Genomic DNA, 25,121 nt, shown 5'->3' with positions numbered 1-25,121 from the left:
TATTCTACAACCTGGCTCTTAAGCACATTGTAAGGATTGTGTAATTCAGAACAGTGACCCTAGCCTAGAGGAACCTTGATTGGGCTTCACTGAGCCACAGGACCTATTTTCTTAACACTAAGCATGTGCAGGCCCCTGTGTAAGTCGCTGACACTTAATGCCACCACAACTCTGTGAGACTGGCATGGACACCCATCCTACAGGGAGGGGAACAGGTCCTGAAATCTCAGGACTGGGATCTGAGCCAAGGCAGTCAGCACCAGGAGCCCTTGCTTTTAGCCTTGGCACTGGGCACTTGTCTCCTATGCTCTGTGGGATCCTAGCTCCCTTCTGTACCTGGGGCCTGGGCTGATATTTGGAAGGCAGTCTGGTGGCTGTTCAAACTCATGAGTTTCTCACAGAGGAAAGTCCCATTTCTCACAGTCACCAGTACATACAGTGGCCTGCCAGGAGGTCCTGAGGTATGAGTGATGAGTGGCAGCGGGCCCCACAAGGACACCAAAGAACCACCGCGTGGACTGTGACTTGCTGAATCTGAATGTTTGTTCAGGTCTCTTCACTGATTGTGAAGCCGCTTTTTTGAGAGCTAAGAGACGCCATGGCATTTTTAGTGCCTCAGAACACAGCTATGCAAGGATAGTAAAACAGAAAACTCTACGGAAGTTGGTGTAAACGTAAAAAGCAGTCTTTCTCACGCATTCACATGTGTGCTGACAGCTGGTGAATGTTGGAGGCGTCCATGTTACTGTGGTCACTCCTGTCTTGTGCTGGGGTGCAATGTGAGGGATGTTTCTAGAAGGTTTTTTTGGGAACTGCGATCTCACCCAGCAGTTCCTTATGGCAGGGATATCCTTGAGGATAAACATCCCCAAGTGTTTTGTCTTTGTGCTCCGGTGTGTAATCAAGGAAGAGCTGCCCAGACACTGTGCATACCCCAAAGGCCGTTTTGTTCTATGACCACTGTCCTTAGTTAGAGTTCGTTCTTTAAATAGTTTTGTTTGTTGCCATTTTGAAAGCCTTTGGTGCTTGCTGGAAATCTCCAGGTTGCTCTGTGTGTGTGTGTGTGTGTGTGTCTGTGTGTCTGTGTGCACGTGCATGTGTGCATGCGTGTGTGTGTGTGTGTGTGTGTGTGCGTTTCAAAGCCTTTCTGAGTAAGTCCTTTGCTTTGGAAAAATTTTGAAGCCTGTTTAAATGACCAGGTACAACTCTTCTCTGGGCAGGTCCTGCAGGCTAAGTCTTGACCCCAGATCATGTCTGGGCCTAACCAGGTCCCTGAGGGCTTTCAGTGCCTCAGGTAGCAGGTAGAAGGTTCCTGTAGGCAGTTAAGAGCCTGGACTTGGTGGTCTGGCAACCTAGGTCTGTGTTCTTATTTTCATTTTTGCCACCACATTTCCATTCTTGGGCCTGGTACTTAATCTCCTCTTGATTATAAAATAAACACAGATACCTCCTTCACCAGACATGGTGGTGTGCACCTGTAGTGCCAGCTACTTGAGAGGCTGAGGGAGGAGGATTGCTTGAGTTTGAGACCAGTCTGGGCTACATAGCAAAACCTCATTTCAAAAAAATTAAAAAGAACCTTGCTCCCAGCCTCAGCGAGACCCCATCTGTGGGTCACTTTGCCCAGTACCTGACTCACAGGAAGTGCTGCATTGGGCTGGCCTATCTTCTCTTAGCCATGACAAACTGACCAAAAGAGGCAGGACATTTCTATGGCTCGATGGGACATTGCTCCTCTGAGTTTTGCAGGTGTCTGAGGAGGAGGAGGAGGAGGAGTTATTGTTCAGAAAAAGTACCTGGAAATAACACAGCTTTCAAACGGTTTGGGACAGGAGTCAGTGTAAAACTGAAAATGCAGGCTCCTTGTTCCAACACGATGAAGAACTTCAAGGTGGCAACACAGAGCACTAAGCGTGGGGCCTCTGTAAGCTGATCAGGAGCCATAATACTGCCCAGAAGGGCACAGTCTCCCAGGAGGGACAACTAGCCCTTATGGTGTACAATTTCCAGTTCCTGCTTCTGTGGATTGAATTAATCCACATATAAGGCTCTCATTGTTGATCTTCCTGATGTCTTCCTGTCTCTCAGGGCAAAAATAGAGGAACATCTGGCCAGGGTTGAGGCGGTCACAAAGGAGATAGAAACAACAGGAACCTACCGGCTGACGGGGGATGAGCTCATCTTTGCCACCAAGCTCGCCTGGCGCAACGCCCCCCGCTGCATTGGCAGGATCCAGTGGTCCAACCTGCAGGTAAGCCTGCTCGGACCCCCACGGGAGAGAGCGTGGGAGTGGGCAGGCCCTGAGCCCTGAGTCCTGAGTGCTGAGCCCTGAGCGCTGAGCACTGAGCGCTGAGGTGGTGGCTTGGAGAAGTGTAGCCGAGCTGGGCCCAGGGCTCCTCAGATTAAAGCCAAAGTCCCAAATTCCCAGCACCAGAGGGGTGCTCAGAGGGTCCCCCTCTGAGAGTTGAGAGGCCTACTTCAGCACCAGAGTCCCTAACTGACTCCTCTCTTGTGATACACTTAGGATAGCAAAGGCCACCACAAAACCAAACAATGGTCTTGTTTTTGTTATTTCCAAGGCCTTGGTGCTGCAAGAGAGGTTGTTTATCTCCAGTGTTTGAATTCTTGGTTCCAAGAGGACATTTTATTTATTTTGGTCCCCTCGGTCATCCTTTTGTTGGAAGATCATTTGTTGAATCATATCTAAAACACTTGAACAGAGAAATTGATAAGGAAAGCCAGGGAAACCAACTTGGGCTATGTAAAATGTACTCATGTGGCAAAGAAACCAGACTAGTTGGTGCTGTGGGGGTCTGACTCATAGTGCTTTAAAATCAAGCATTGAAAGGGCCAGGTTCAGTGGTTCATGCCTGTAACCCCAGCTATTTGGAGCCATAGGTAGAAAGATCAAAGTCTGAGGCTGTCCCCAAACAAAAATGCAAGATCCTATTTGAAAAATAACCAAAGCAAAAAAGAGCTGGCATGTGATTCAAGTGGCAGAGTACCTGCCTAGCAAGCACGAAGCCCTGAGCTCAAACCCCAGTGCCACCAAAAATTAAATAAATAAAATGAATCAGGTATTGTTGGGATATTGGTTTTGCTGAGGTTTTCTGAGTGGGGTTCCCTGTGCTCCCCTAGGACAGCAGGAGAACGAGGGATAGGGCAGTTGTGAGGTTGGCACCGTGGATACAGTGCCCTTCTGCGTTCTCTGGGTGTTGGTGTGCAGAGGCTTCTGATCAACTCTGAAGCCTCTGCCTGCACAGTCCTTAATGGTGTGGTGTGGGTGGGCTGTGTGCAGGTCTTCGACGCCCGGAGCTGTACCACAGCCCAGGAGATGTTTGAACACATCTGCAGACACCTGCACTACGCCACCAACAGCGGCAGCATCAGGTGGGCGCGCCTTTCCCAGGGCTCACCCTGCTCTAGAGTCTTAGCTAAACAGTGCAGGAGAGTCTAGGGGAGGCCAGGGAGAGAAAAAAAAAAAAGGAAAAAGATGTGACTTTTTAGGGTCATCTAGTGGCAGGCTCCCCTCCATGAGCTTGGCCTCTGTCAGTGGCCCATTTCCTCAGTTGCCTTCTGACTTGAACTGTGGGGGAAGTTACATCATTAATAAGTCACTTCTTCAGTGACCAGGGCTAGGGACCCACTTTTTAGAGGGAATGAGACCTTGGTTTTCTAACAGATGGTTCTGAGATGTGGTGTTTCCTTAGAGGAGGAGAATCACTGCTTGTTACTGTATCCACCCCCCTGCCCTCCAGGATGGGACAGCCCATTCTGTCATTCACTAATATTATAATTATCTTATAACAAGTGCCCACCTAATGGTGACTCAACACAGGACCAGGCTGGGATGGGGGACAGGCGAAGGAGAGTAGGATGCAGAGGTGACTAAGACCCTATGATATGGCCCTGGCCTGCTATGAGCCACCATCTGCACTAGACAAATATCCATCTAACCTGACTGCAGGGAGAGACACATGGGCAGCGGGCAGCGAGCATCAGGGCTGTGGAGGGACCGTGTGCCCCCTCTGAGGGGTGGACAGGGAGCTCCTAGTCTGGCGGTCCCCTTGCTGGTCTTGAAGGAAGGGTAGAAGCTGGAGGGTAAGAGAGGGCTGCAGAGTAGGAAAAGGGGAGGGGAAGTAGGGACAGCAGGGGCTGGCTGGGGGTCGCCCAGAGCCAGGTGGTAACCAGCACTGTCCCTGTCCTGGGGAAGGTCGGCTATCACAGTGTTCCCCCAGCGGAGTGATGGGAAGCATGACTTCCGGGTGTGGAATACACAGCTCATCCGCTACGCTGGCTACCAGATGCCTGATGGCACCATCAGAGGGGACCCTGCCAACCTGGAGTTCACCCAGGTACCCACCCAGCCTCCACCTGGACCTTCAGACAGGAGCCCCGTGGTGGGTAGAGCCCAGAGCAGACAAGGCACCTGGGCTCGCAGACTCACTGGGCCTGTCTTGTCCCTAGCTGTGCATCGATCTGGGCTGGAAGCCCCGCTATGGCCGCTTTGATGTGCTGCCTCTGGTCCTGCAGGCTAACGGCCGTGACCCTGAACTTTTCGAAATTCCTCCTGACCTTGTGCTCGAAGTGCCCATGGAACATCCCAAGTAAGCAGCTGAGGTTGCTGGGGGCCCCCCTCCTTGCATCAGGGAGATCCCCACCCTCAAGCCTCTTCCTGTACTCCCCCCCTCCCCAGTAGCCTAGTCAGCAGCAGGGATGCCCAGAGGGCCAGCCTGCAAGGCGTGCTTTGTCACCCTGGCTTTCTGTAGCTTCTATACTTTTCTTCAGCCTCAGACTTCTGAGGACATGTTGATGGCTTGTGAAGGGAAGCAGAGGCTCCCAGAGCCCAAGGGGCTTCAGGAGTTGGAGATTTCCTTGTGATTCTTCATCTGAGCAGTCCAGGCCTCTTTTGCCCTCCTGCCAACTCTCTTAGTTGTCCCTCTTCTGATTAGGGGAAGCTCAACTGGCTCAGTCCCTGATCTTGGCGCTTCTCATAATTGCAAAAATAGCTCCATATATTGAGACTTACTATCTAGTAAGCTTTCAGCTGGGCTCTCCTTGTCCCTTGAATATACTAAACACAGTTCTGCCTCAGGGTCCTTGCACTTTCTGGTCCCTTTATTAGACATGCCTTTTCCTCAGAATCTTACAAGGCTCATTTCTCCTAAACAAAAGCTAATTCCTGTAATGTCTCCCTCTGAAAATACTCTCCTGACCACCCAGTCTAGGGTAGGCACCCTACCCTAACACATCATCTTTTTTATTCTCTTATTGATGTATTTGTTTACCTTGTTACCGTGCAGAGACTACACACTAGACTGTAAGCTCCTCAAGAATAGAAATCTTGCCTTTCTCATTCACCAGTGTGTCCCTAGCACCTAGCAGGATGCCTGCCTGAATACTTGTAGAATAATTGAATATACAAACAAACAGCATTATAATAATTGCATGAGTTTGATGCTATTACCTCTTTTGTGATGTGGTCTTTTTTTTTTTTTTTTGGCAGCACTAGGGTTTGAACTCAGTACCTTACACTTGTTAGGCAGGAGCTCTACTACTTGAGCCACTCCATCAGCCCTTTTTGTGCTGGGTATTTTTGAGATAGGGTCTCTTGAATTGTTTCCCTGGTCTGACTTCAAGCCACGATCCTCCTGCTCTCTGCCTCCTGAGTAGCTAGGATTATGGGTGTGAGCCTTCGGTGCCCAGCTGCTATTACCTGTTTTGGTGGTGGGATACTGAGGTTCAGAGACACTAAAAGCGTCCCATGGTCACTGCCGGTCAGTGGTGAGGGAGAACTTCAGCCCTGGCTTTCTGATGCTAGAGGCTTAACCTTTATGTTATGTCAGGTTTGCACACGGAGGACATTCTTAATGTGTGAATGAGTGAGTGAATGAATACATTTGTAATTTAATGAATTAAATTCATTAGGGTGTCTGTTTACCTCTCCTGGTATGATGACTAAGAGATCAATTAGAAAGGAGTTTTCTTGGTTGACTCTTTTTCTGAAGCTTTTTCTTTTTCCTTGGTGGGGGTTGGTGGTGAAAGAGAAGGCTTCAGCTGCACTGGCTCTGCCTCCCCCTCCCTGCCAGGTATGAGTGGTTCCAGGAGCTGGAGCTGAAGTGGTATGCCCTGCCTGCTGTGGCTAACATGCTGCTCGAAGTGGGTGGCCTCGAGTTCCCGGGGTGCCCCTTCAATGGCTGGTACATGGGCACCGAGATTGGAGTCCGGGACTTCTGTGACACCCAGCGCTATAACATCCTAGAGGTGAGGAGGGTGGCCCAGCTGGGCCAGCTGGAGGTGTGGCCTATGGGTGGGTCCCCAAGACCTCCTCACCCTGTTTCTCTGCTCCGTAGGAAGTGGGCAGAAGGATGGGTCTGGAGACACACACGCTGGCCTCCCTCTGGAAAGACCGAGCTGTCACAGAGATCAATGTCGCTGTGCTGCACAGTTTCCAGGTGTGTCAGGTGTTTTGTGGGCCTGAAGGCATTTTGGTGGGAAGGTCACCTGGTCCCACCACTTGTCTGGTGCTTGAGGCATCAGTCGTTCACACTTGCACCAGACAAGTACTGAACACCTAGTTTGGGCCAGGCACTTGCTCGGTGCGTGGACACAGGGATAAATAATCCCTCATGTTTGCCTGACAACAGGCAACTCCTTACCTGCCAAGACCGGTCAATGTCAATCCCTGCACTGAGCACTGACTCCTGTCCTCTTTGAATTGCTGAAGGACTTTACCCCTAAAAATGTCCCTCTCCCCTATCTGCATCGTTCCTATCTAAAGTCAGTGTGCAAACAGACTGCGCCAACAAAAAATACCCAAATAACTAACCAAATAACTGCCAGTCCTCGGGCTCCCACTAGCTACTATCTCATTTTTCTGCTTTTCTTCAGAGCAAAACTGTTGGCCCATCTTGCTGCACTTCCTCATCCTCCAGTCATCCCAGTCTGGCTTTTATCATCTAGTGTTCCAGGGTGATGCTGAAATTCCTGCAAGTTTTTTTATTTTTTTGGCAGAACTGGGGTTTGAACTTAGAGGCTCACACTTGCTAGGCAGGCATTCTTACTGCTTGAGCCACTCTGCCAGCCCTTTTTTATGATGGATTTTTTACAAGATAGGGTCTCACAAACTATTTGCTGGGGACTGGCTTTGAACTGCGATCCTCCTGATCTCTGCCTCCTGAGTAGCTAGGATTACAGGCATGAGCCATTGGTGCTTGGCTCCTGCAGAGCTTTCAAACTCACCAAGAGGATTCCTACCACAGGGCCTTTGCACTTACTTCCCCCTCTGCCTAGAACCTTCTTCCCACAAATCATCCCATGGCCAGCTCCTTCCCTTCTTGCAGGTTTCAATTGTCACCTCCTTCAAGAAGCCCTCTCCAGCCATGCCACCATGATGATGAAACAATTACATCTTGCAACACTGTCTTGTGTCTCCCCATTATTCTTTGAACTCTGCTGAATCTTTATTCAAAATACTTTAAAATGCAGTCTCTGGCATTATATAGGAGGTCAAGTTCTGTCTTTGTTGTTTTGTTTTCCCCCAAGAGGATATCAGCCCCACAGGGTTCCATGGTGGGCAGGGACCTTGACTCTCGTGTTTACTGTTGTACTTCTAGTCTAGCAGAGTGTCTGGCATGCTAAAAATACACACACTGGATGGACGAACACCAGTCCATGTCCTCACAAGCAGTGGTTGCTCTCAATCCCCTGTGCTGAGAGACAGTGTCTACCTCTTGTGCCCACACGCAGCAGGTTGCTTCCTGTGTGGGACTGGGCCTTCCAGTCCATATGCTGTCTCTACTCATATCCCTACCTCCCTTCTTTTGGGGAGAGAGACTCAGGATGTGTGAAGATATTTAGGATCTGGGACCATCTCTGCAAAGATGGCAGATGCCCTAGAGACCAGACCACTGGGCAGAAAGTTGTTAATTCATTGAGTAGAGTTTTATTGAACATATACCATGTTCCAGGCACTAGGTTGGGCCAAAAATGTGGATGGTGAACTAAATATATATGATTACACAACTCCCCAGGGCTGGGTCACCCCACAGGGCAGATCCATCCTGTGCTTGATGGGGTAGGGACACTCTGAGCTAAAACGGAACAGGAAGAGTACCTCCGGGTCTGTCCTTGCTCAGGAAGGGCTGGGTATGGTCCATACATCCTGACTTCCAGGGACTCCATGTGTTGGCCTTGACACTGGCAGGGTGTGGATGTGTCCAGAAAGCCTGCAAAGCCTCCTTTGTCTGCCGGCCATTGCTGATCATGTTCCCCCACTGCTCAAGTGTCTCCAGGATTTCCTTGACCCCTACTTCCAGGATAACCTTCAAAAGACACAGCCTTGCTTCCTCATCTGTAAAAGGAGGATAATAAGGAGCACCTCCCTCACCAGGTTTCTGTAAGAATTAAATGACAGCTCATGTAAAACTTTTAACTGCACTGCCTGGCCTAGAGCAACCACTTGGCCAGCATTAGCTTTGTCATTATTTATGATTGTCATCAGAGCCATCGTCATTGACTCCTGAGCTTCCAACTAACTGTCTGGCACATGGGAGTTGCTCTCTGTGTTTCCCTACATGTGCCTATGTGTTCTCAATTTATGATGGTTCAAGTGGGGTATCTTCACTTTGCAAGAGTGTGAAAGGAATACAAACTCGGCAGAAACTACTTGGAATTTTGAATTTTGATCTTTCCTGGGATAATGATATGCCATAGGACTGTTAAATGATGCTGGACCACACCAGCGAGGCACAGCTCCCAGTAAGCCCAGCGATCATGAGGGTCAACAACAAACACCCTGCAGTGTGCTGTTCATAAGTAAGGGTGTTCAGGAAATTAGGCGTAGTCGATGCACTTTTGATTCATGAGATTTTCAACTTGTGTGGGTTTACCAGGGTGGAACCCTATTGTCAGTCGAGAAGCATCTGTATATAAAATGGTAAAAGATGTGGTAGATTTGAAAGGCCCAACATCTCCTGGTTACTGTCATCCCTCCAGCTTTGGCTCATTCAGCATCCTACCCGAGGAATGTCCTTCCCCTGGCCAGCAAGAACCCATCTCTCAGATGTGCCCTGTCTCAGAAGCTGTGTCTGAAACCCCCATGTCTCCCCTGAGCTTCTGTCCAGCACTAGGTCTTTTCTTCTGCCCTGCCCAAGTAGCCTTTGCTCTGGCCTCCCACCAGGCCATGTGAAAACAGCTGACTTCCTTCAGCTTCCCTTAATTAGACTACAAGCTACTGCAGAGAAAGGGCTGTCTGTCTTTCCACCCATCATCACGGCCTTAACGCAGTGCCTGCAGATGGAATTAATTGCAGTAGCTCAGTTTATTGAGCACTTCCGGTGCTTTGCTTGTCCCAACTTACTGTGTTCTTTCAACAACCCTGGGCCCCTGCAGAGGCTGGGGAAGTGCCCCCTACTTGCGTATTAATTGTAGCAGATGAGATGAAGAGGGGGCCAAGAAGAGATGCTGGGCGGAAGCTCCCTGGGAAGCACCCTGCAGCCCCCTGGCCACTCTCCTCCCCCCAGCACTTACGGAGCTCCCCTCTGGCCTTCTGCCTTAGAAGCACAATGTGACCATCATGGACCACCACTCGGCTGCAGAGTCCTTCATGAAGCACATGCAGAATGAGTACCGGTTACGTGGCGGCTGCCCGGCCGACTGGATTTGGCTGGTCCCTCCAATTTCTGGGAGCATCACCCCCGTGTTTCACCAGGAGATGTTGAATTACGTGCTGTCCCCATTCTACTACTATCAGGTAAGGGAGGGGCTGCCCTGTTCCGCCCCTGACTTTGGAGCACAGGCATGGAGATTATGCCTGTGGGACACCTCCTTGTCCTCCCAGAGGTGTCCTGGTTTGGACTATATGTTACACAGTCTGCTAGTGATGCAAGTGGGGGGGTGGCTCTGAGCCCCCTCTTTGGGACCTTCGGTGAGGTGGGGTGCTGTGGGCCTGCCTGCCCTCTTGGCAGCATGTGGTGTAGAGGGTCCCCTACCTCTGCAGCATCCCCTAGCCTGATCTGAGTCAGGATGCTGGACCTTGCCTCCTCTGTACGTCTCTGTTTCTGCAGGTGGAGCCCTGGAAGACCCATGTCTGGCAGGACAAGAAGCAGAGACCTGGGAGAAGAGAGCTCCGATTCCAAGTCTTGGTGAAGTAAGTGCGAGCAGCTAGCATGGATGTCTGTGCTCTGTCAACCTCTACCTGAAGCCCTTGAAGACAGGACACACAGAGAGAATATTCTTTATGGAATTTGGTTCCCCAAAGGTCTGGGCACCAAAGAGGGCTACCTGATGCTGTTGTCCCATCCTTCTCTCTTCTCCCCTTTCCAGTGGGCTGAGTGAAGGAGGAAAAGTGTCACCAATAGAGTAGAGAGCTGGTGAGAAGTGTAGGTTGCTATTTCTTCAACTGCCCTGCCCTAAATGCTGGCCCCTTCCCATTCTCCTGGGCCTATTTTCTCTTCTGAAAGCTGACTTAGCACACAGTGTCTGCCATCTGTCCCCACAGAGCTGTGCTTTTCTCCTCTATACTGATACGTAAGATTATGGCGTCCCGAGTCAGAGTCACAATCCTCTACGCAACTGAGACAGGAAGGTCAGAAGCACTGGCCCAGGACCTGGGGACCTTGTTCAGCTGTGCCTTCAACCCCAAGGTACCCGGTCAGCTGGATGGGGTCTGGGGAGCGTGTGGAGGGCTGCACCTGTTTGCTGAGGGCTGATGTCCACCGTGGGGTTGTCCAGGTTCTCTGCATGGATGAGTACAGGCTGAGCAACCTGGAGGAGGAGCAGCTACTGCTGGTGGTGACCAGCACGTTTGGGAATGGAGACTCCCCTGGCAATGGCGAGGTGGGTGGCCAAAGTCTTGGAAAACTGGGGGTGCAAGTGGAGTCAGGGCTGGGAGGAGCAAGGAAGGGGGTGATTCAGCATGACCCAAAAAGGGAGGTTAGGAGTGAGTGCTCAAGTGACCTGGCTCTTTTGTGTGTCACCTTTCCTATAACACACTTAATATATTTCCATGAATTGATTTGCCTGCCTCTTCCTTTTTTGGTGGAACTGGGGCTTGAACTCAGGGCTTCATGCTTGTAAAACAGGCATTCTAACACTCGAGCCACCCCTTCAGTTCATTTTGCTCTTGTTATTTTGGAGATAGGGTCTCATGAACTATTTGCCTGGGCTGGTCTTGACACGTGATTCTCTTGATCTCAGCCTCCCATGTAGCTAGAATGACAAGCCCCTGTTGCCCTATGACTTACTTTTTTTTAAATTTATAGATTTACATTAAAAGAAATTTGTACTGTTCTCACAAAGGGAAAGCCAACAAAAAGCAAGTTCAATAAAATTAAAATGAAGTTATTGAATTTTAACTAGATTCTACTGCCTAACCCAGACCACTATATTTTTTTTTCACAAAGAGTAATAGGCAAGTTTGCGAGGAGCATTAGGCTCTATTAGCACCAATTTGAGGCTGTCTCTCTAGTACTTAGAAGGATAAAAAAGTAATCAAAAAGGAAGTAACTAAAAGATAAATCACAAAAAAGGAGTCATTTCCCATAATGTGATTTTTTTTGGCAGTACTATGATTTGAACTCAGAGCCTTGTGCTGTAGTTATTTTTCTAATAGAGTCTTGTGTTTTCCTGGGCCAGCCTGGGCCACAGTCCTCCTATTTATGCTTCCCATGTAGCTGGGATGACGGATGCTTGCCACCACACCCAGCTTTTTATTGGTCAAAATGGGGCGTCTCAAACTTTTTGTTTGAGAGTTCAAGTCAGGCTGGCCTTGAACTATGATCTTCCAGATCTCCATTTCCCAAGTAGCTAGAAATGCAGATGTGAGACACTTTGCAGGCTTCATGATATAGTTTAAAACTATTTTGGCTGGGTCACATACCACCTAAAATTATCTGAGTTTCCTGGAAAACTGAGGTTGTTTTTAGAGAATAGGGGCCCAATTGTTGTTCTTGCCAGATTCCAAACAAGAAGACAGGTTCATGTCCCTTTCGGGGACTCTGTTAGAGCTGGATGCAGTGGGGCAGGGCTAAGTGGGGATTCTGGGTCCCCATTGCTAGGGGGTGGGGTGAGAGACAAGCTGAGCTTATCAGCTGAGCCCTACACATATCCTAGAACCTTCTGCTAAATGTGGCTAGTGTTTAAATGGGCCACAGGGGGAATGAATCCTGGCCTGAGAACTCTGTGGTTTCTCCTCCCAGACACTGAAGAAATCCCTCTTCACGCTGAAAGAGCTCACCAACACCTTCAGGTGAGGCCCCTCCCACTCTGCTAAACGCTGCCTCCAGGGCCCAGAGTCTGGAATCAGGGCATGGAACAAGATGTGCCTAGGGGGCCTTTTTGGAGATGTCTAGGCACAGAGACAGCCCTGGTTTGAGGTTTGTTCTCCCAGCAAGTTAGGGGCCAAGCAATGGAAACCAAGTCCCTCTCACAGGTCTGCAGGCCAAGTGTATGTTGGTTATGTGAGTTGGTGGTGAAGGCCAGGACCAAGGAGGTCCAGAAGGGGGTGTGGCCCAGTTGGTGTGGGAAAATGTTGGTGTGGGGCAGGCCCCACATGCTGCTGGTTGTAGGTGCTGCTTGCATACTGAGTGGGTCTCCAAGTGCATGTCTTCTTCCCACAGATACGCTGTGTTTGGCCTTGGCTCCAGCATGTACCCACAATTCTGTGCCTTTGCTCATGACATCGACCAGAAGTTGTCCCAGCTGGGGGCCTCTCAGCTCACCCCAACAGGGGAAGGGGACGAGCTCAGTGGGCAGGAGGACGCCTTCCGCAGTTGGGCCGTGCAAACCTTCAAGGTTAGTCCCTAGCTATAGCTACCCTGCAGCACGTATAGGATGCAGTGCTTTCATGCCCAGGACCTCTGTGCTGGACATCCTAGGTGGTATGACGTCTGCTCTGTCCTCAAGTACAGTTCCAGGTGTGGGCTAGGGCTACGAGTCTGAGGTCAAGGCTGTTGACCCAGAATAGCCCACTCTGCACATGCTCCTGTGGGTGGGAGAAGGTGGCTGAGCCAATTTTGCTTACCATCTTTTTCCCACTGATAGCATAGGTCATTTCTTGTTGCAGTCCCCCAGCCCTGGAGAACTGAGGACAGGGACCACACCATGCTTCAGATCTGCTCAGTAACTCTGGAGGTCTTTATTGTCTGGGGCTTGACCACACTGATCAAGGGAACTTATCACTGGGACAAGGAGCTACAGCTCCATTCCGAGGCCTCCTCCATCTGATTCCTATTAGGAAAAGGAAGACATCAGATCTCCTGTGGGCAAGAGGATAAATAAGATGGTGTCAGCATTAATGTTCACAATAACAGCAGTAACTGCTGTGCTCCAAGTCCGGCACCTCTTCGAGTCCTCTAGATAGATACTCATCAGATGAGTGCGCTTAGACTGTCTGTGAAGCTCAGTGTTTGGCCCAGGGTGAGGGCCCACAAATAGCAGGCCAGTGGTGATGAGGATGGTCACTAACACCAGTCTGCTCTGTCTCCAGGCAGCCTGTGAGACGTTTGATGTCCGAGGCAAACAGCACATTCAGATCCCTAAGCTCTACACCTCTAGCGCGACCTGGGAGGCGCAGAACTACAGGCTCGTACAGAACTCACAGTCGTTTGAACTCCACAAAGGTACCCGCATCCCGGCATCACACAGGGCCTGTTTGCCCTTCCTATCTGGGTTGGGATCTCTGGGCCCAGGGCCAAGAAGACTACCAGGTCCCTCTGGATGAAGGCAGTTCTGTTGGGGCCACCAGGCACCTGTCTTGATGCATCTAAAGCTTTTGGTTATGAGACTCTAGCTCTGAAGAAGGCTGTGTCGGAAGGAGGTCCTGGGAGCGAGCTGGGGAGAGGAGGGAGCCAGTGTCCGTGGAGGGCCAAGTGTGTGTCAGGCTCTTTGCCCACACAACTGAGCCCCGCCATCCAGCCTTCGAAAAAGATTCAAATTGAATTCAAGGAGGTGAAGTGAGTTGTAGCACACGGCCAAGTTGAGAGTTGAGCCCAGCCTTCCAAAGGCAGCAAGGTGTTATGCAGAAGGCTTCCCAGAGGCAGCTCTAGATGGTCGTTGGCGACCAGCTCTGTTCCCTTGGATACTGTGCCTGGTACCCTGTGTGTAGAAGTCCTGCAGGCGCTGCATGCTTAGGACATCTCAACTTCACCTCTGTGCACCTGTGGATCCCAAGCCCCTGAGTTGTCCTGGAACTTCTCATATTTTGGTGTTTGAATTGAATTTCCTGACACCCAGCAGTCAAACACAAGGCCTTTATTGGTGGTTCAGAAACAGTGAGAGAGGGCTGGGTGCTGGTGGCTCACGCTTATAATCTTAGCTACTTGGAAGGCAGAGATCAGGAGCATTGCAGTTCAAAGTCAGCCCAAGCCAATAGTTCATGAGACCGTATCTCAAAAAACCCAACACAAAAAAGAGGGCTGGTGGAGTGGCTCAACGTGTAGGCTCTGAGTTCAAACCCTACTACTGAAAACAATAAACTGGGAGAGGCCAGACACAGTGGCTCACACCTGTCATCCCAGCTACTCAGGAGGCAGAGCTAACAAGGATTGTGGTTTGAGGCTACTCTAGGCAAAAAGTTAGTGAGACCCACCATCTCAACCAACAAGCCAGGCATGGTGGTACGTGCATACCTGCTACACAGGAAGTCTAATTAGAAGGACTGTGGTCTAGGCAGGCCCAGGCAAAAGCATGAGACCCTACCTGAAAAACAACCAAAGCAAAAAGGGCTGGGGGCATGGCCCAAGTGTAGAGCACCTGCCTAGCAGCACAAGGCTGTGAGTTTAAACCCCAGTACCTAGAAAGAGAGAGAGAGAGAAGGGAAGGGAAGGGGAGGGAAGGGGAGAGAAGGAGAGAGGAGGGGAGGGGAGGGGAGGAAAGGGACATCACAGAGGGACCCCTAAGGGCAGTGTGCAGAGTGGTCGACTCAGACATGTGGGGGCTCCCCATCGACAAGCAAGAGCTTGCTTGCCACATCCTGTCTCTGTCCTTGTCTCCAGCCCTTGGCAGTGTGCACTCCAAGCATGTGTTCACCCTGAGGCTCAAATCCCAGCAGAATCTGCAGAGTCCCAAGTCCAGGTAAGGCAGAGGGCTGGGCTTCCTGGATAATGTTACACGATCTTGCCTGAATGAATGAAGGATCACAGCAAGCCAGTCTGTGAAGGAGAAAAGTGGTCATGATGCCTCCAGTCAGACTCTTGGCCACCTGTACCTTTGTGTCAGGTGTCAGCTGACTAGCCAGTGGCCTGGTGTGGGAACTAGGCACCTGCTTCATTTGTATCATTCCTCATCGACCTCTCACTAAGAGAGGAGGCCAGGAGAGACTCAAACCATTTGAGTGTTCAGAGCTCCCATGGAGCATGTGGGGCAGGGAATGTCCCAGCCAGGTTCATTCCCTGGGATGATCTGTGGGTTTGATATTCTGTTCTGTCCTTCCTCCTCCCCAACCCCTATTTGTCAAGAAAGTGGCCTTTCTTCTGATAAGAACAGGATTTGTGCTGGGGACAAAGCAGGCCAAGCCCTTGGGGCTTGGAGGGCTGCAGGGAGGGGTGTGTTCCACCTTTTCCTCAAGGGGAGGCTGTAGGCACATCCCCCACCTAAGGGGATAGCTTGCCTCAGGCTCAGTCTGGGGAGAAGGAAGGCGCAGGAGGGCACTTTTCCTGGGAAGGCTGGCCTGCCTATCAGGGAGCTCAGAGGGGCTCTTTTTTTCTTTCCATAGCCGTACTACCCTCCTGGTAGAACTCTCCTGCAAGGACAGCCCAGGCCTGAGCTACCTGCCTGGAGAGCACCTCGGGGTTTTTCCAAGCAACCAGCCAGCCTTGGTCCAAGGCATCTTGGAGCGAGTAGTAGATAGCCCCAAGCCCCACCAAACCGTGTGCCTGGAGGCCCTGGACAAGAGTGGTGAGCCCTCCATTGAAAAGCAGGACAGCGATGACCCAGCATCCCCAGCCACTCCCCATCCCACTCAGGGCTGGGCTGTACCTGCCTGTGCCAGCTTCTCCACGAGAATAGTTCCCTGGCCTTTGTTCCTCAGCGATGATGATAGTGTGTCCCTAAACACAGAGGTCAGGATAAGAAAGTAGAGGCCAGAGAAGCAAAGCCTGGCACTGTTTGTTGTCCTCTCACCCCTCCATCTAGGAGAAAGTGAGAGAGCCTGAAACTTGAGGATGAGGAACCAGAGATGTCCTTGTGACTATAGGGAAGCAGACTGGGCCCACAGAAAATGACATCGTAATAGTTACTGAGCAGTACCAGGCACGGTACCAGCTGTTTCCCATGCATGATTTCTTTCAGTGCCCATGTGATCCTGGTGAAATGGGTATAGTTACCACACTCATTTCTCAGGGAAGGAGCTCAAGGCCACAGGGTTCAGCCACTCAGCTGGGAGTGGGGAGCCAGAATTTGAACCCAGATATGCTGTTCCCAGGCTCTGTGCCGTGCCTGCCCTGCACACTTCCTCCTGGGACTCTTTGGGACTTGCCACCTCACTTTGACTGATCTGCTCACCCAGCACTTCACAGTATAGTGTCCTAGGTGAATGTAGTCATGGCTTTTCTCTCTAAATGAACAGAGGGGGTGCATATCAGTCTTCAGTAGGTTTAGTCATTGTGAGTCTGTAGGTCACTTTGTGGGTGTCTTGCTAAAGTATAGGTCTGAGCCAGATTGGGACATGGTTAGTCTTTTCAGGATTATGTCAAATTGGTGCCCATTTGAGGGCTTTTGGCCAGCTTCCCTGGCATCTCTGACTCTGGGCACCACCTTTGTCCTGGAGCCTGAACTTCCTCCTGCAGGTGGAGGATAAAGGGGTCTGCCCAGAGGCCTCACTATCCTGTGAGAAGTCCAAATGGGGCCTTTGTCCCATCCTGACACCTTCCTTCCCTATTCAGGCAGCTACTGGGTCAGAGACAAGAGGCTGCCTCCCTGCTCACTCAGCCAGGCCCTCACCTACTTCCTGGACATCACCACCCCTCCAACCCAGCTGCAGCTCCAAAAGCTGGCCCAGCTAGCCACAGAAGAGGCTGAGAGACAGAGGCTGGAGACCCTGGGTCAGGTGAGGTGAGGGGCTGGTGTAGGGAGGGAGGAGCAGTTTCCAGAGAGGACAGAACTGGCGGTCAGAGCTGGTTGTTAACCTCTGAGTGAATCCATCCCGGTGTCCAAAGTGGGGCACACCAAAGGCTGAGGGGAAGCCAGGGTTTATCTGCTGTCCATCTCTAGGGCACAGTTGTGTTGAGTGAAATAAATTTCTGAGTGTCAGCAGAAAATAGCTAACGTACACTTACTTGGAAATTAGAAAGGGAGCTGCAATTTCTTCTTGTCTTCCCAAACCTGAAACAAACTGAGAATTTAGGAAGTATTGGAGGCCAGGTGCTGGAGGCTCATGCCTGTAATCTTGGCTACTCAGGAGGCAGAGATCAGGAGGATCACAGTTCAAAGCCAGCCCTGGCAAATAGTTTGCAAGACCCTGTCTTGAAAATAACCCATTATGAAAAAGGGCTGGTGGAGTGGCTCAAGATGTAGGCGCTGATTTCAAAGGTAATGATAGATGGATAGCTGAATTAATAAGTTAGAGAATGCATTAACTCACTTGCAACTTTCTGAGCCCATGTTTGCAAAAGACACTGGGAACCATTAACACCGTTGCCATTCTCGCTGACTATCTCCATCCCAATCATCTGACTACCATTTTTGTGTGGTGGTACTGTACTATCTTGGCACACAATCTTCTCATTTAATTCTCATGACATCTCCATGTGGAAAGCAACACTACTCACTTCACAAGAGTTAAATAATTAGTATAAAATTCCATGGCTAGGAAGGGTGTTCAGCCAGATTTCAACCCAAATCTGAATAGTTCCAAGTTTTGCCCCAAGTTAGATGACACTAAAGAGTTGAGTTCTTCCTGTGAGTTACCACGGTGGGGTTCTAAGCACACAGCTGGTAAGTGCTACTGATTGGTCTGAGTTCTTCCATTTTCCTTCCAGCTTGGTAGCCTCAGCACCCTGGACAGCGGCTGTCTGGTTGTGTTTGTTGAGTGAATGAATAAATACTAGGTTGTGACAGTCTTTCTTCAACCCCATTCCCTGGATGCGGGGCAGGCACCCTGAGTCCTCACACTGCCCTTGACTTTCAGCCCTCAGAGTACAACAAGTGGAAGTTCACCAACAGCCCCACGTTCCTGGAGGTGCTGGAGGAGTTCCCATCACTGCGGGTCCCTGCTGCCTTTCTGCTGACCCAGCTCCCCATTCTGAAGCCCCGCTACTACTCCATCAGTTCCTCCCAGGACCACACACCCACAGAGGTCCACCTTACAGTGGCCGTGGTCACCTACCGCACCCGAGGTAAGACAGGGTCAGTGGCTCTGGAGCAGTCTGGCTTTGCTTCTTCCTGGGCAGCTGTTCAATATCTCTGAGCTTCAGTCTTCTCGTCAGTTAAACAGGGCTGGTGACACCCACCACCCAGAGTTGTGAATAATTCAGGCAGCTGTGTAGGAGAGATCGCTAGGAAGCAAGCGCTAAGCTTTCCCCTTACCCTCAGTGAGATAGGTTCCTTGTACATCTATGGGAGGAAAAAGAGGCTCAGAGAGGTTAAGCCAATAGATCAGAGTCACGCTGTTAGTAAAACAGAGCTGAAATTCAAACCCAGGTAGTTTAACTGCTGAGTTCAAATTCTTGACCACTCTGCTCTCCTTTGACTGTTGGGACAATTGACTAAATGTAGAGACTAAATGTCGAAAGCACCCAGCACTCAGGGGGTGTGCAATGATTCTTAGTCCTCCTGATGGTCAGCCTGAAGAAGAGGTGGTTCTGCCTTCTCTGTTTTTTCACTCACAGTGGCATTGGGTGCCATGGTGGGTGTGGAAACACAGCAGACACAGCCCCTGCCCTCACAGAGCATCTGGAGGGCAATGGAGAGGTAGACATTGAGATAACTAGAGATTGTGATCATGGAGGTGTAAGAAGGGAAGTGTAAGTTTCCATGAGGGAGCAGATGGGGGTGAGGTGACTACACACTGAGAGAGAGGTCCAGTGTCTCATCCAGTTGCCCCTGGCTCTTCCATTGGGTGACCCCATAACTGGACATTGTTTGGGTTGGCACAGCTGGGAGCTGGCCACACCTCTGCCCTCTGTCCTCTGCAAAGAGCAATCATACTGCTTCTAAAAATTCAGCAGGCCAGACCTGTGTGTGCTCTGCTGGAGAAATCCCACCCACACAACCGGGTCTCAGTCCTCAGGCCAGGCCAGGACAGGAGAGGCAGGTATGTCTGGGAGAGCCAGACCCAGGCAAAGCAAAACTAAAGGACTTCCCAAGTCAGTTGGCGGCCTCCTTTACATGGCGGGCCATCTCAATAGGAGTGTAACCCAGAGAAAACTGGGGTTTCCACAAACTCAGGAAGGGCCACTGGGAAAGATAGGTGAGGAGCACAAGAGGCCACCCCTCACCCAGGGCTCCTACCAGCAAGGCCACCCTCATGAGGGCGCTCAGCAGTGGCCATCTCTGAGGGCTCACTTTGTGCTGCTGTGGGCAGAGCTGGGGTGGAGGTGGCTGGGCAGGGCAATCCAAAAAAGTGCCTCGGTGCGGGAGGGACAGCTCAGCTAGCCTGCTATGCACTCAGCCCTGGGGCGCGTTGGTTAGGTCTGTGCTGTCCTTGCAGATGGTCAGGGTCCCTTGCACCACGGCGTCTGCAGCACTTGGCTCAGCAGCCTGAAGCCCCAGGACCCAGTGCCCTGTTTTGTGCGAAGGTGAGCACTTGCTCGTGCCCCTGTCGGGCCTCTGAGGCTTCTGAGGGAAGGGCCTGAGGCTAGGGCCTCTCTGGGCCCCTTGCCTATAAGGAAGGTTTGGGCTCACATGCGGTCTCCTTGTTTTATCCTCTGGCTGCAAAGTGCGGCCACGTCTCTAGCAGGGATGGTGATGACAGCCATGGTGGGTCCCAGAGTGCTGGCCGTTTTACAGAAGGACCCCAGGGTGGGGAGATGTGTGTCTGGACAGGGCACATGAAACTGTCCAGCGGGACTGGGAGTCAGCTTTGAGCCTATCCTGCTCCACTCCCACGCCCCCACCTCGCCTCGCGTCCTGCCCCCAGTCCGCGTTCTGTATGAACGTCCAACCCAGGGGCTCTGAGGATTGTGGCTTCCCTCCTCTGTCCCCCTTCAGTGCCAAAGGCTTCCAGCTTCCCAAAGACCCCTCCCAACCTTGCATCCTCATCGGGCCTGGCACAGGCATCGCGCCCTTCCGCAGTTTCTGGCAGCAGCGACTCCATGACTCCCAACACAAAGGTACGTGCAGCTCATGATGAAGAGGGCAGGTGCTAATTGCCCTCACTTAATCACTACGCACTGTCACGTGTATTGAAGTATCACACTGTACCCCATAAATAAAAAATAAAAAGGAGCAATGTATTGGCATAATATTTGTACTGAATGAGGGTCTTAATAATTGCTTTCATTGTGTTCTAATTTGCACGTCTCACACTGAAAAACATAAAGTGAAAATAAAATAGGACAAAAAAGGTACAGCTTGAGGCTTCCTGGGGAGAAGGAGTACCAGGTGACCTGTGTATTACTTCCCTGGAAGTAATGAGACCTCTGACGAGCCGGATGGAGTCCTTTGTCCACACTTTCATTTGTGTGACAATGGATGAGTGATAACGAATGCCTCAGTTCCCTAGTCTGAAAAATGAGGATCATACCAGATTGGATAACTTGCAGAGATGAAATGAGAATTCATTTCATGGCCTTGGGCCATGGCACACCCTCTGGTGGCCATCCTGGTAACTGCAGCCTGCTGGGTCTTGCAGGGCTCAAGGGGGGCCACATGACCCTGGTGTTCGGGTGCCGCTGTCCAGACGAGGACCACCTGTACTGGGAGGAGATGTTGGAGATGGCCAGGAAGGGCGTGTTACATGAGCTGCACACAGCCTATTCTCGGCTGCCTGGCAAGCCCAAGGTAAACTGCACAGTGAGTGAATGCACACACTAGGGCTGCCTGCCCCGGCTCCCCCAAGCTCCTCACTTTTCTGAGCCTTCATCTCCTCAACTCTAAAAGGGAGACAGTTATACAATCACGAGGGTGATCTATGAAGAGCTAATGTCCTCTATTCCTGGAGTAAAGAACAAATCAGTAGGTTTAGGAGTAACTCAGGGTTACATAGAGAGCCTGCTGAGGGTCCCCAACAGCCTCTTGGGATATATGACTGTCTGTGGAGAGGTTGGTCCAGACTCGCTTCATTCTGAAGTCCAGCAAGGCATGAAGGTGTCCACTACTCCCATCACTCCCATCACAGCCTTCAGATGGGCTCTGGTGCCCCGGGGGTACTTCTCCCCAAGTTCCTGTAGAAATGGACTCTCAACTCAGTGCTCCTGAGCTTGTCCTTGTGGGCTCCCCCCGGACCCAGGGTTGGGGCCACTGGAAATGTGTGGAATAAGGGTAGAGTCCCTGGTTGTCTCCTGGACCTTCTGTGTAGACAGAAGCCTGTTACCCCTTCCCTGAATCACAGCTGGGATAGAGGGATATCCACACTGAGAGGCCCCATTTTCTGGGGTGTGGACAGGCAGGCCTCAGACTCCTGGGTGGGGGAACTGGCCTCACTCCTGGCATCTGGGGACTGGACTCAACATCTCTGGTTTCAGGTCTACGTTCAAGACCTCCTGCGGCAGCAGCTGGCAGGTGAGGTGCTCCGCGTGCTCCATGAGGAGCCAGGCCACCTCTATGTTTGTGGGGATGTGCGCATGGCCCGGGACGTGGTCCACACCCTGAAGCAGTTGGTGGCTGACAGCCTGAACTTGAATGAGGAGCAGGTTGAGGACTATTTCTTCCAGCTCAAGGTATGAGAGCTGGGATGGGGATGGGGTGCAGGCCAAGGGAGCCAAGAGCAGGGGAGCAGAACTAAGGGCATCCCAGAACACTCCTGGATCCAAAAAGGATGCTAGAGATGGCTGGATGACTGGATGGGCTGATGGACAGTCCCTTATGGTCAGGCTGCCAGCAAGCTTTGAGAAGTCAGGTCAACAGGCTCCACTTTTCTGTGGATCAGCGGCCTCCTTGACCTCCCCTGCACCCCTCCCTTTCAGGAAGGATCTGTGTAGCAGGATAGGGCCATGAATACCAGACACAGGAAGGCTGTCCCCTGCCAGCCTCACACGAAATGCACTTATTTACACTCGGGCTGCCACTTTAAAATAGGGGAGCAGGGGGCAGGTGACTGCAAGAACTTTTTTTTTGGTGTGATTGGTGTTTGAACTCAGGGCTTTGCACTTGTAAAGCAGGCACTCTCCAGTCCATTTTGCTCTGGTTATTTTGGAGATGGGGGTCTTGCACACTACTCGGTCATCCTCCTGATCTCAGTCTCCCAAGTAGCTAGGATTACAGGCTTGAGCCACCAGCACCTGGCTCTGCTGGGAATTTTCACCCGGTATTTCCTTCTGCCCTTCATTGGCTTTTCGAGGGAGGCTCCACTGTCCTCCATTTGCAGAGGAGAGGGGCCCTGAGAAGCCAGCATTCTGTCTCTCACTGGTTTCAAAGCCTCTCCGTAAGACTCATGCATCTCCTCCTTATATTCATGGAGCACCTACTGCGTGATGGGGATAAAGCAGTAAACAAAACCGGCAAAGACTTCCTGCCTGGATGCAGCTCGAGTTCTTGTGGGGTTGCCAAATAAAATCAAATACATTGCCAGGTGCTGGTTGCTCACACCTCTAATCTTAGCTACTCAGGAGGCAGAGATCAGGAGGATCGAGGTTCGAAGCCAGCTTGGGCAGAGAGTTTGCAAGACACACACACACACACACACACACACACACACACACACAAAGACTGGTGGAGTGTCTCAAGGTATAGGCCCTGAGTTCAAGCCCCAGTACCACAAAAAAACAAACACATAAAATGTGCAGCGCTTCAGAGAAGAATTTAGCAGGGAAGCAGCTGAGGAAGAGCTGGGGGGTGTCATTTTCAATATGGTGGTCAGAGAAGGTGTCACTGGGAGCCAACATTTGAGAAAATACCTGAAGGAGGGAAGGAGGAAGCTCTGTGGATATTGATATTGAAAGAGACAGTTCTGGAATGTTCTGCAGGAAGCAGAAGGTACAGAGGCTTGAGAGGGGGTGAGTCTGACATATGGGATGAACAGCAAACAACAGTGTTGCCCAAAACATGTTCCATGTGTTGGCAGATTTGTCATCAAATAGATTCCCAGGTAGCTGGGCGTGGTGACACATACCTGCAATCCCAGCACTTGGGAGGCTGAGGCAGGTGGATTGTGAGTTTGGGGCCAGACTGGACTATATACCTTGTCTGAAGAAAAAAAAGTTCCAGTGTCAGACTGTTTGGAACATGCTCAGTTAAACAAAGGCCAAGTTGTTGCTTCACTGTAGGACTTCTCAGAGCTTTTAGCAGGCTGCTGTGTAGCGTGACCCTTCAAGACTAGGGGGAAAGAAGGGTGCCCAGCGTTTCCCAAGTGTACTTATCTTAAAGCTCACATTTGCTGGAGCACCTTGTGGGATGAGCGCTAGGCAGGAAATGGGATTACCGTCCATCCATAAAGCTTTGGGAGGTAGCCAGGGATTACAAGATAAACCAAAGACAGACGTAATCTCAGCATAACAGTTGGGAGGGCAAAGGACTCACGAGTGCCCAGGGAAGTTGGGGGCAGCCCTGGTAGCTCATCCCAGCCTGTACTTGGTAGATGAGAAATGGCTGGGCCCAGAGAGCTGACGTCTTGGCCGGTTTCTCCTTACAGAGCCAGAGGCGCTATCATGAAGATATCTTTGGTGCTGTCTATTCCTACCAAGTGAGAAAGGACAGGACAGCGGGGCAGACCAGCGATGGAGAAGTTGAAGCTGCTGGAATGAAATATAACAATGGAGACACTGTTGAGCTGTGGTCCACGGCCCTAAGGAGATAGAAGCAAATCACTTCTCCCCAGGCTGTTCGTCGCTCCCACATCAGTCTGTATTTAGCTGTTCTGTGTATAGTTATTTATGCTTTTGTATTTAAGACACCTCTGTCTGCTCCCAGTGGCCACTTGGGCCTTCCCTGTATGATTTTTTGATGGAAATATTTATATGAAATGCATTTTAACTTAACCACTTTGCCTGTGTGTGCGTGTTTCATAAGAAAAGCACCCCAAGTTACGTCCAGTGTTGGGGGTGTGTCAGAGGGTGCTATAGCCTAGACAAAGATCCCCACAAAGCTGCATATCAGCAAGCCCATGGCTCCCTCTGTAGAATGGCTCCCAGGGACAGCAGATGGACTTGGTGCTTCTCTGACCTGTGGCATGGGCGAATGGCCAACTGGCAAAACCCTGCTCCATTGGCCCCTCGACAGAGCTACCCAGATGGAGGGAAGGACAAGAAAATGAGGCTCGTTAACTTTATCACCCAGAAAAGCTCTGAGCCTCAACCACAACAATGCACCTGAGCAGTCGTTTGGACCAGGGTGTCTTGCACACTCCTGTGCACACGAGCCACCTGGAGTCATGTTGAAATGTGGGCTCTGGTTTAGTAGGTCTGGGAAGGGGTCCAAGATTGAGAATTAATCACCAACTCCCAGGGGCGAGGGGGTGGATGGTGCTGGGGGCAGTGGTAGTCTGAGGACCACACTTGGCTCCAAAGCCCTACTCTGGTTCCAAGGCGCTGGGTTCCTGAAAGAGTTAGCAAGTGTGTGGGCACTTCATGGACACACAGCAAGGCTTCTTTATGTTGTCCAGTGCTGGCAGGTCCCCAGGCACAGCCACTCCCCTCCCTACACACCTGAATCCTTGACACACTGGGGAGCCCCCCTGAAGGATACCTTCCCAGGCAGCTTCTCACTCTCTCTCCTCCCACTCAGGCACAAGCTTCAAAGGAGCTGGCTTGGCATCTGGCCTCCTGGCCTGCCATGGCCATTACAGGCTCTGCCTGGCCCTTCTCCCATTTCTGAAGCATGGGGCTATTTCCTGGGTTCACCCAGCCACCAATATTGCTATGTCAGAAAGCCTGACCTGAGACCTGATACAGGGTTTGTGAGGGAACCACAGGAAGCAGGTGTGGATGTCAGACCCCTGCCAAAGGGGCCCGTGCTGTCTCCTCACACACCCCTCAGCATGCCCAAAATTCCGTAGTCTCCAAAATGTCTCCAGACAGATCCAATAA

General features: G+C 51.1%; 1 protein-coding gene across 2 annotated transcripts in view; it reads left to right on the top strand.

Moving 5' to 3' along the window:
- Positions 1-24,077, top strand: part of Nos2 (nitric oxide synthase 2) — a 37,093-nt gene extending 13,016 nt beyond the window's left edge. For both annotated transcript variants that reach the window (XM_020174023.2, XM_074046438.1), the window contains exons 5-26: positions 2,089-2,251; positions 3,299-3,390; positions 4,214-4,355; positions 4,468-4,607; positions 6,090-6,264; positions 6,354-6,455; positions 9,560-9,754; positions 10,068-10,150; positions 10,502-10,646; positions 10,735-10,839; positions 12,201-12,250; positions 12,621-12,795; positions 13,490-13,622; positions 14,997-15,075; positions 15,716-15,897; positions 16,884-17,047; positions 18,128-18,335; positions 19,649-19,736; positions 20,149-20,270; positions 20,792-20,940; positions 21,624-21,818; positions 23,729-24,077. In XM_020174023.2, coding sequence (XP_020029612.2) covers positions 2,089-2,251; positions 3,299-3,390; positions 4,214-4,355; positions 4,468-4,607; positions 6,090-6,264; positions 6,354-6,455; positions 9,560-9,754; positions 10,068-10,150; positions 10,502-10,646; positions 10,735-10,839; positions 12,201-12,250; positions 12,621-12,795; positions 13,490-13,622; positions 14,997-15,075; positions 15,716-15,897; positions 16,884-17,047; positions 18,128-18,335; positions 19,649-19,736; positions 20,149-20,270; positions 20,792-20,940; positions 21,624-21,818; positions 23,729-23,893 — 3,052 coding nt within the window. In that variant the 3' untranslated portion in view covers positions 23,894-24,077. The remainder of the gene's footprint in view (positions 1-2,088; positions 2,252-3,298; positions 3,391-4,213; positions 4,356-4,467; positions 4,608-6,089; positions 6,265-6,353; positions 6,456-9,559; positions 9,755-10,067; positions 10,151-10,501; positions 10,647-10,734; positions 10,840-12,200; positions 12,251-12,620; positions 12,796-13,489; positions 13,623-14,996; positions 15,076-15,715; positions 15,898-16,883; positions 17,048-18,127; positions 18,336-19,648; positions 19,737-20,148; positions 20,271-20,791; positions 20,941-21,623; positions 21,819-23,728) is intronic.
- The last annotated feature ends 1,044 nt before the right edge of the window (positions 24,078-25,121 follow it).

Source organism: Castor canadensis, chromosome 11 (genome assembly GCF_047511655.1).
Source record: "Castor canadensis chromosome 11, mCasCan1.hap1v2, whole genome shotgun sequence".
In the NCBI taxonomy this organism is placed as follows: domain Eukaryota; kingdom Metazoa; phylum Chordata; class Mammalia; order Rodentia; family Castoridae; genus Castor; species Castor canadensis.
This window is presented reverse-complemented; position numbering and strand designations above follow the sequence as displayed.